Source organism: Dipodomys merriami, unplaced genomic scaffold (genome assembly GCF_024711535.1).
Source record: "Dipodomys merriami isolate MVZ:Mamm:240054 unplaced genomic scaffold, mDipMer1.0.p SCAF_11, whole genome shotgun sequence".
In the NCBI taxonomy this organism is placed as follows: domain Eukaryota; kingdom Metazoa; phylum Chordata; class Mammalia; order Rodentia; family Heteromyidae; genus Dipodomys; species Dipodomys merriami.
Genome location: NW_027202382.1, coordinates 22,431,727 through 22,442,337, shown reverse-complemented (window position 1 = coordinate 22,442,337; position 10,611 = coordinate 22,431,727). Strand labels below are relative to the sequence as shown.

Genomic DNA, 10,611 nt, shown 5'->3' with positions numbered 1-10,611 from the left:
ATTAAAGTATAGAGGAATGGTTTAAAGCTGAAGATCCTCACCTACTAATAATTTGTATTGTGTCCTCTATACAATAAAGAACCAGTAGAAACTTGAAGGAAGCAGAAAATTTTATGAGTAAATTTGTATATTGAAATGTTAGCAGCTATGTGGATTATTCTCAGAGAGAGAACCAAGAGTCTTGGAAGCCAGATAAGAGGATATCCTATATAGTAGTTACAAGGATTAATTACACATTAGCTAAAATATGCACAATTGAGAGATATTAATAGCCCACTCAGTTTTGTACTCATACAAGATAATGACTTTCAAGTACTTTCTGATACTTTTCTCCTCCTTACTTGCTTTTCATTTGGTAGATAAAGTATACCTCAAGGAGCTGAAATAAGCTAAGGAATATTAGAGGATCTAGAACAGAGGACCCTGGCACTTAACATTTCTTCTAACCACACACCATGAAACATACACTGTGAATAAAGCACATGTATTGAAAATCAGTCACTTGCTTTCTCCCAGCTGGCAGAGATGAACACTACTAGAAATGAAAGGATAATTTAGGGTAAACTTGGGGAAAAGAATTGGTTTTTATCCTGAAAATAAATAGAAGTGACTCTTTAGCATCTTAATCTTAAAAGGTTATGTTAGCCTTCTAGGTTTTGGATGGAAATGTTTTGTCAGTAGTGGGAAAGACTGTCATTAAGGGCTTGACAATTTTCAAGTCATTTAACTTGAAAATCTCAGTCAACTGTAATGAGCTATAAAAACACAAAGCATGCACTGCTAGACCTACAATTTGGTTCTCAGCACTTGTTTGTTATAATATCTCTACAACTAATTTTCTTCATTGAAAACACAAGCATAGTTAAATCAACCTTATTCACCAGGGTAAAAGTAGAATGACATGTTTGTGAATGTGATTGCCATAAGGTGTGAAATATGGACAACCGAACAGGTGCAACAGCAAAGGGAAAGAGTAGGTAATGTCAAATTGTGGTTTTAAGATCATTGTGCAGTTGGGCAAGCTAGATTTCCGTTCACACTGTAATAGCCACATTCACTAGTTTTCTTCATCTATGAAGTATAAATTAAAGTAATTCCTTATCAATTTTATATGTATTTAAACAAGGGGACTACAAGTATATTTTCTCAGAAAACATAGAAAAGGATTAAAATAACAAATCACTTGTAGGGCAGGATGACAGGCAGCTCCAGTTCAAGATCCATGTCCTGTCTCCCGACTCTACTTACAACTTATCTTAATTTTCTCTGTTAGTTCTCTCTTCTTTTACCTTAAACGGATTTTCTTCACAAATTGAGAATTACTGCTTCTGATACTGTCCACACCATCAATCTCTCACCATCTGCCACCAAGGAGAGAAAATGACCTTTTTTCTCAGAAACAGCTTGAAGACTCCAGTTTGGGGTTTATAAGTGTCACTGAGAGGGAAAGGCTTTGGTTTTGCTTTGGCTTAGGTAGTATAATCACAATCACTTAACCAGGCTACTATAGGTAGAAAATCAGAATTATCTAAAGAAATACTTGTTTTTAGTGATAATATCTATAAGTCAGCATATATGGAAGTGTAGTTTTTAGTTTTTAGAGGTAGGTTGATAGAGAATGTTGAAGGGTCAGCCTAAGTGCCCCTCAATAGATAGAAAAATGCATAAGAAAATGTGATACATACATATATATATTATAGATGATAAAGAAAATGTGAGATACATGTCATGCCGCACACCCCCCTATATATGGAGTTTTACTCATATACTCAGTCATCAAAGAGAATAAAATTATTTCATTGTTGGAAAATGAATATAATTGGTGATCTTCATGTGAATGGAAATAAGCCAGTCCCACAAATTTAAGGATTACATGTCTCTCATTTGTAGAAGCTAAAGGAAAAAACACAACAACAAAGTTATGAAAGTTAAAGGGATAACTACCAGGGAGGTAGAAGGAGAAAGGAAAAAGAGGAGCATGAAGAGATAAGAGAAATAGATGGGATAAATATGATGGAAATGTTACAAAGAACCTTCTTATGGTGGACAATTAAATATATGCAAATTATCTCATACATGTTCACTTTTATTGATATATTTGCACTTATTTTCACTGCTAAACTGTGAAGTCTCAAATTACTTTTTCTTAAAACAGTGACCTTATCTTGTTTCCCATGGACCAAGAATTGTATTAAACCTGAAACACAATATATGTATAGGTGAATATGCACATACACATTTGTATATGTATGTGTTAATCTTTTAAAACAATACATTATGCAACATACTTAGTGTGCCTGAAAATTAATGTATACTCTAGTATACTCTTTGGTTTTTTGAACTTTTGGCAGTGAATTTTCATAGGTAAATCTAGAAACTAAAAAATGGATCAAATATTTTAGGAATTGTTATTTTTATAAAGCAGACACATAACATTTATACATACAAATAATTTAATAATATGCATTTGTCTCCAATAGGAGCTTATAATTGGGCTATCAGGCCTTTTAGTTTCAGATACAAAGTGATGTGATGAAATCTACATTGACTTTTATTGTAAAGGTGATGTACAGAGGGGTTATAGTTACACAGTTCAGGTAATGAGTACATTTCGTTTTGAACAGTGTCACCCCCTCTCTAGCTTTCTCCAATTTTTTTCTCCTGATGCCATGTCTCACCTCTGTTCCTTCTTGACTCTTCCATGTTTATGACGACATGAATTCTGGCAGTTTTGGATTTGCCTCCTGCAGAAAGGTACATATTCAGAAAAATTGTTCCCTTCCCTTTCATTACCCAGGTCCCTGGATGCACCAGTCACCTCCATCAGGCTATCTCTAAACTGGCATTTGGTCTTTTTGTACCTCATATTTCTAGCTTGAGGAAACAATATTTGGGGCTTCATCTCCTGGTTACTGAGGGATCTAGGTATCCCAGTCTGTGGGCCAGTGAGGCTGCTACAAGTGCTTCTAGTTGGGGAAGCACCTTGACATTTAGAAGGCAAGTCAGGCTTCTTCCTACAAGTCGATGGAAGCTTCATGAGTTGGAACGGGGACAAAGAGGCTCTTCTGTTATTTGCTTCATAGCTATGTGCATTCCTTTCTCTTGACCACCGACAGCACATATGCTGGCAGCAATGCTCACTTGCACAACTTTCTCCCAGAGAGCGATTACTCACTTCTCTGCTTAGAGATCTCTTTCTAGGTTCAACACAGGTCCAGGATTTGGATCTGTGATGACTGCATTTGGATTGCCTTTGGGTTCTTCTACTGAAATGCGAACCGAATTTGGCAACTTGTGGGGACCGTCTGCATTCTTTTCTCTTTTTTCTGTGAGAACTCAGCTTTCTACCACTTCTCATTGGAGAAAAGAATTTTTCTGAAGGGCAACTCCAGAAACGGTCTCTTTCTCTGCATCTGCACTTTGTCAAGGATCTTCCTCTAGAGCATCTTCGAAAACTCTTGGGTGAAGATTTGGTGCATTTGTTTTCTTCTCCTTCTTTTGTCTGCAAATGTATCTTCTGGCAAGTGCTCACAGCCTTTTCTTCTCTTGCAGTGAACTTTGGAGGTTGCACTTCATTGGACATTTCTGGAATACTGAAGTTGTAGTCAGTTGTTTCATTCGTGTGTAGATCATGGCCAGGAAACAATTTCATCCCTTCTTCCTTTTTCTCTTGAGCACAGTGTTTGTAACCTGGAACTCTTTTCCTTAAGGTAGCCCAAGTAATAACCATATTATTGTTATTATTGTTATTAGAAACTATGCCTTTGTGATCACTTGGTTTTAGTTTGTCTTTGGTACAAATGTGGCTTTTGTCTGCTGTTTCTTGATGGGCCAGTGGAATTCTCGTATTTTTGAAGGAAGAGTGGCCATTTGGGAATAGTTTCTTTCCAGACCGAGGCCTCTCCTCACTATTCCATTGAACCTGGGTGTTCTGAGACTGCTTTGTGTCATGCTGAGATGCGTTAGGAGCACAGCCCTCAGGCCAAAAATAAACAGGAGCTGAATCCCTGGGCTTATTTTGCACCCATGTGGAAGTAGGAGTATATTGATAGATGGCTCGCTGGTCATAGGTTTCTATGTTGTAAGGTGAACGAACAAAAGTGATAAACTCATGCAGGAAATGATGGGTATGTTGTAGGAGATAAGGTTCCAGAAGGTGAATAAAGGAATCACTATCCAAATCATATTCTGTCATGTGATGAAGGACAGCATCTAGAATATTCTTCACTGTATATCCATAATTACCATAAACAGCTGTTAGTTCTCTTTTCAGCCAGGGCACTAGCCGGTGTAGACATCCAGGATTTGTTTTGAAATAATTAGCGGTCAACTGTTTATCCAATTTGCAGCCTTGGACATGTTTCACCCATATCCCAGAATAATAAAGAGCCCTTCTGAACTTCATAACTACCTGATCTCTCAAGTGGCCCAGAGACATACAGTTTGGTTGGAAGTTCCCACAATCCCCAAACTCCTTTAGTAAATCTTGAATAGTGAGTTCTCTCAATGGTTTCAATTTCTTTTTGACATCTTCAGGGCTTAGACTAAGGTAATGTTTTTGAGAAAACCCCTTAGAGCTTTTCTTCTTGGTGGGAACAAACACTGGGTCTTCTTCGTTCTCGTCCTCCAACTTGGGGAAACAATCTTGCAAAAGTAAGTTTTGTGTGCTGTGAGAAGGCTTGGATTTCTTCCCTGATTGATAAGGTAAGGAGTCATGACTTCTACTCCTGGAATCAAGATTCCATTCAGAATCGCTCTGAACACCATTCGAACAGTGAGGACAATCACAATCAGAAAAGAAATCTACTGGCATTTTCTTTGTGCAGATAATACTTTAGAGTTGCACATGAGAAAAATAAAAAGCTTCAATTCTTCATCTTGCACAGAAAATACCTATTAGTATTAAAACCACGCTATGCAATACTTGCTAACTGTGTAATACTTGCCAATTCTATGGAATTAGTGGTAAGAAACAAGCTATCAAATGTATACTAAAGTTCAATGTGGATAAAGATATAATACAGTTCAATGTCGACAGGGCAATGAGGTTATAGGCACACTGATTTTCTCCTTTTCAAAGCAGTTGTTGCAAACTCTGAAAAGAAAATTTGATCATATGCATTAAAATTTAAGTAACGTATCTTTTCACTTATCAATTTCTCATTGTATACATTTAATCTAGATGTAATGTGAAATGATAGATGAGTATTTTTCTGGCAATGCTGAAATACTGAAAACAACCTAAATATCATCAGTAGAGGTGGGTTAAATACGTGGTATTTATCTCTATTATTTACGAATAGGCAATTCAAAGGAGATAAGGCAAACTTATAGACATATGAGAAGATGATGAAATATATTGTTAAATGAAAGAATGTATTTATGTACAAGTATGAAAGATTGGGGCTGGGAAGGTGGCTCAATGGCAGAGTGCTTGCCTCACATGCATGAGGTCCTGGGTTTGAATCCTCAGTACCACATAAGCAGAAAAAAACCCAAGTGGCACTTGGCTCAAGTGGTAGAGCGCTGGCCTTGAGCTCAATAGCTGAGGGACAGCACCCAGGCCCAAAGTTCAGGCCCACGACAGACAAAAAAAAAGTATGAAAGATTATTGTTATTAATAAATGCCTACAGAGATATCTATGTTGCCCCATGCCTGTATTCCAGCATTCAGGAGACTAAGGAAGGAAAAAAATCAAGATCAAGACTGTCCTGAGCTACATAGTGAGATCCTGTCACAAATAGACAGATATATAGACAGACAACACCAATAAAACCCCTTAACAAATGATATTAATTTCTAGTAGCATTGTGAGCAAAAGTTTTCCCACTAGGAATAGCAAAATATATCTAGGCTATATACATATACATAAATAAATATATATATAAATGTATATATATAATATGTAATATGTAATATACATTGCAAAATTCCCAGAAGTGAAAAGCAATAAAGCTCATTGGAATTCAGAGAAAGAAATGATCTCTGATTCAGCTGGTTCCCTATATTGCAGATTCTTGAGGTTCAGTTCTGAAACTGACCGAGGCAGATACTAAGGAGAAGGAACTGACTGTTCAATAGGAAACTTCTTCCTAAGTCCCTGAATACAAATGTTTTCATTCTCATCAAAATTAGAAAAAAATCACTCAGAGAGGAGTCAGTAAGAAGTTTTAGAAGAGTCTGTAACTGGAAATAGGGCACTATGTCTTTATATTCAATTCATTGTTCTGCTAAAATCTCAGTAAAAGTTTATTCTGAGTTTGACAGGAACCCCAGGCAATTTAATAAAGTAGCACAACTTACATTCAGGCTTCAGGACAAACATCTCATAAATGACCTCACAACAAACAAGAAATCATTAACAAACAAGAAATAGACTACCATCATAGCATAAGTCTATAAATACAACAAATAACAAATATAGCTTTTAAGAGAATCTGAAAGCGGATGTTTTTAAAGAAACGAAAGTTTTACCACAAGACTCTATAGAAGATGACCAGAATGCTTTGAAACAACAAAAGCAGGCCTTTGATAAATAAAAATTACAATATTAAAATTTTAAATGAATAGACTCAATGACAGAATAAAACACAACTAAAAAGATTTATTAGTGTACTATGTTAGAGCTAAAAAATTATACACACTGAAACACAGATATACCAAGAGATGGAAAGCTTGAAGATAAAGACAAGACTAAAATGAGAAAGATCGTAAGAACTGATACAATTAAGAAAAAGGCAGTACAAAAAAAAGAAAAGGCAATAGCCAAAGACATATTCTTAACAACTTTACAGAATGTGTAAGATAGGTAAGGAGGTCCACATAAAAATGCTTCAAAATATAATCGTAGTACACTAAAGAAGTGACTTTGAAATGTTTATCATGCAAGCCAGAAAAAGGTCAAATAGATCTTCAAGGTACCAAATTAAACAAACTTAGTCAGGCCAGGTATGATGGCTTATATCATTAATTCTACTTACTGGAGAGGCTGAAATCGAGGATCACAGCTGAACAATAGTCTCGAACTGTTCTTGAGACCCCATCTGAAACAAAAAGAAGCTTGATGTGATAGTTTGCAAACGTATCCCAGCTTGACAGGAAGCAGAAGTAGGAGGATCATAGCCCTGGCTGGCCCAAGCGAAAGTTGAAACCCTATTCAACAAATAATAAAAGCCAAAAGGTCTAGAGGTATGTCTAGCATAAAATCCTGAGTTTAAACCCCAGAACCACCCAAACAAGGAAACAACAAAAACAGTAGGTTCACCTACATAAACTGGGAGATGAGATTAAAAGGAAGGTAAGGTTCTAATTAATGAAAGTTGGAAAGGGGAGCAATTGAACTCAAAATATTTTTTTAAAAACTATTTTTTAAAATTTTATTTTATGGTAAAGATGCTGTACAGAGTACCTTATACAAGTTAGGTAATGAGTACATTTCTTGTCAAGCATATTCAGAGTAAAGCCGGGCACTGGTAGCTTTGCCTGAAATACTAGCTACTCAGGAGGCTGAGGTCTGAGGATCATAGTTTGAAGCCAGCCTAGGCAGATAAATCTGTGAGACTCTTACCTTCAATTCTCCACACAAAAAAGCTAGAGTTGTGGCTCAAGTGGTAGAAAACTATCCTTGATCCTTAAAACTCAGGGACATTGCTAAATACCTGGGTTCAAGCCCCAAGACCAATACACTTGCATGCACAACCAGCCACACGTGCGTGTGTACACATGCATGCGCGTGCACACACACACACACATATACACAATGTCTACAGTAACCACTAAAATAACCAAAATGAATAAAACAAAAATGGAAGAAAAATAGACTTAAAGGAGTACCAATGAGATCCAATAGATGAGTAAACTTAAAACTAGCAGCAAGTTAAAATGATGAATAAAATTTTATCATACACATTAAAATAATAAACACTATAAAATTCAGACATACATTATTTATCTAACAAAATTATTTGGCAGGAAAAGCTAAAGGCACAAACTGAGAATTGAAGATAGTATTTACTACCAGGTGATGGAAGAGAAATGACATCCATAAAAGTCTGAATATCTTCAAAAGTATTGTACACATTCTATTCCTAAATCTAAGTAATCAGTACTAGACTTTCAACCTACTATTATTATTTAAATAATCCATTACATTATCCTTAGTATTAGTTGTTATTTAATAAAAATCCTAATTGTTAAAAAGATAGGCATATACAACAGAAGTTTGTGTATATATAGAAAATTTCTGACTAAATATACAGGGATTTTAATACTGAACCAGGAAGTAGAATTTTCTAACTTATACTTAATATTTTAGTTTTAAAAATTGTAAATATGTCATTTCTAATTCTTCTTTGGTTGCTCCTGGGGCCTGAACTCTGGGCCAAGGCGCTGTCCCTCAGCTTTTCAAGGCTCCTTCTCTACCACTTGAGCCAAAGCTTCCGGCTTTTTTTTTTCTGCTTATGTGGTGCTGAGGAATCGAACCCAGGGTGGCTTCATGCATAAGAGGCAAGCACTCTACAACTGAGCCACCTTCCCAGCCTGTCATTTCTAATTTTAAAACTATCTAAAAGTAAATTATGTATCTTAAGATAATCCCTGTTTTCACTGTATTTGATGTTGGTATAATTTGTGGAGGGGAAGGGAAAAAAATAATTGTTTAGAAATGCAGGTGGATCCGTTGGAACAATGATAGATGTACAAGATGTTATGTCGAAAACGAACTTTACAACTTTGGCGGCGTGGGGGGCGGAGGGGAGGTATGGGAAGGGATGGGAAGGGGAAACAAAGGAGGAGGCAACAATGTTTGATAAGATAATGTAAGGTACTCATTACCTTGCTCATATAATTGTAACCCCTCTGTACGCTATTTTCACAATAAAAAAGAAAAGAAAAGAGAAGCCTAAAATATGACGAAAAAATAAAATAAATAAAAAATGAACTACATTATGCCTACAAATTGAAAGAACAAGCCTGTCCCATTTCTTTTTCTGTTTCTTTCCTCCCTCCCTCCCTCTCTCCCTCCCTTTCTTTCTTCCTTCTTCCCCTTTCTTCCTCTCTTCTTCCCTCATTTCCTTTCTCTCTCTTTCTTCCTCTTTCTTTCCTTCTTTTTCTTTCTTTCTTTCCTTCTCTTTTTCTTTCTCTTTCTCTTTTTGTTTATATGTACTTCTTTTTTTTTAATCGTGAAAATACCATACATACCTATCTCCCCCCCATGCACCCTCCTTACCCCCACAAAAATAAGAATACTTAGGAATTAACCAAAGAAGTGAAAACTCTATGATGAAAACTTTAAAAACCTGAAAAAGGAAATCAAAACAGAACTTTAACTAGGGATACAGGTGGACCCATAGCAACAATGAGATGTACAAGTCGTTATGTCGAAAAACGAACTTTACAACTTTGGTGGGGGGTGGGGGAGAGGATCAGGTGGGGGAGGGGGGTATGGGAAGGGATGGGAAGGGGAAACAAAGAGGAGGCAACAATGCTTGATAAGAAATGTACTCGTTATCTTGCCCATGTAATTGTAACTCTGTATGGCATTCTCACAATAAAAATAAATAAATAAAAAGAAAGTGGCCAAACCTCCCATGCTGGATTGGAAGGAGCATCGTAAAAATGGCAATACTTCCCAAGGCTATCTACAAATTTAATGCAATAACTATCAATATTCCAACCTCATTCTTCAAGTAAATAGAAGAGGCAATCCAAAAATTCATATGGAACAATAAAAGACCCTGAATAGCAAAAAACAATCCTTAACAGAACAGTGCTGGAGGAATATCAATACCAAATCTCTTTCTATTTCTTTCTTTGTTTGTTTCTTTGTTTGTTTGTTTCTTTCTATCTTTCTTTCTTCCTTCCTTCCTTCCTTCCTTCCTTCCTTCCTTCCTTCCTTCCTTCCTTCCTTCCTTCCTTCCTTCCTTCCTTCTTTCCTCCTTCCTTCCCTCCTTCCTTCTTTCCTTCCATCTTTCCTCCTTCCTTCCCTCCCTCCCTCCCTCCTTCCTTCCTTCCTTTATTTTCTCTCCCTTCCTTCTCCCCCTACTCTCTTCTCTCTTTTTGTCCATTTCCTGGTCCTTGGGCTTGAACGCAGGGCCAGGACCTTCTCTCAAGGCAAAAAGCAAAAGTGGAGCCACTGCTCCACTTCTGGCTTGTTTGGTGTTTAGTTGGAGATAAGAGTCTCATGGACTTTCCCGCCCAGGCTGGCTTCTAACTGTGATCCTCAAATCTCAGCTTCCTGAGTAGCTAGGATTACAGGTGTGAGCCTCCAGCAAGCACCTGGCCAAACATTTATTTTCTCATTTTGATTCTCTTCAAGTTCCTTTATAGTGTCTGATCATCTTGAATAAACAAGAATGACAGAAATAACATTTAGAAAACTTGCCTCAGCTTCTGGGTTTGTTGTGTTTCATTGGATAATATCCATTTTGTTTGCCTTGGAGACAGAATTTAGAACACATAGGGAGTTCTGTTATGGACAGAGAGAGACAGCATCTTAGATTTTCCAACAGAGACCCAAGTGACTTAAGTTGCATGGGTAAATAAAATAGGATTTAGACCCATGACATGGAAGTCATCAGACCTCTAATATTCTGAGAGACAGATCAGAGTCA

General features: G+C 36.8%; 1 protein-coding gene across 1 annotated transcript; it reads right to left on the bottom strand.

Moving 5' to 3' along the window:
• Positions 1 to 2,497: 2,497 nt before the first annotated feature.
• LOC138816237 (E3 ubiquitin-protein ligase Topors-like) lies at positions 2,498 to 10,410 on the bottom strand. The gene is made up of 3 exons (XM_070005853.1): positions 10,383 to 10,410; positions 6,982 to 7,044; positions 2,498 to 5,095 (listed from the first exon to the last, which is right to left on the bottom strand). Exon 3 carries the CDS (start codon positions 4,811 to 4,813, stop codon positions 2,675 to 2,677), a length of 2,139 nt encoding a protein of 712 aa, XP_069861954.1. The 5' UTR covers positions 4,814 to 5,095; positions 6,982 to 7,044; positions 10,383 to 10,410; the 3' UTR covers positions 2,498 to 2,674.
• Positions 10,411 to 10,611: the final 201 nt, after the last annotated feature.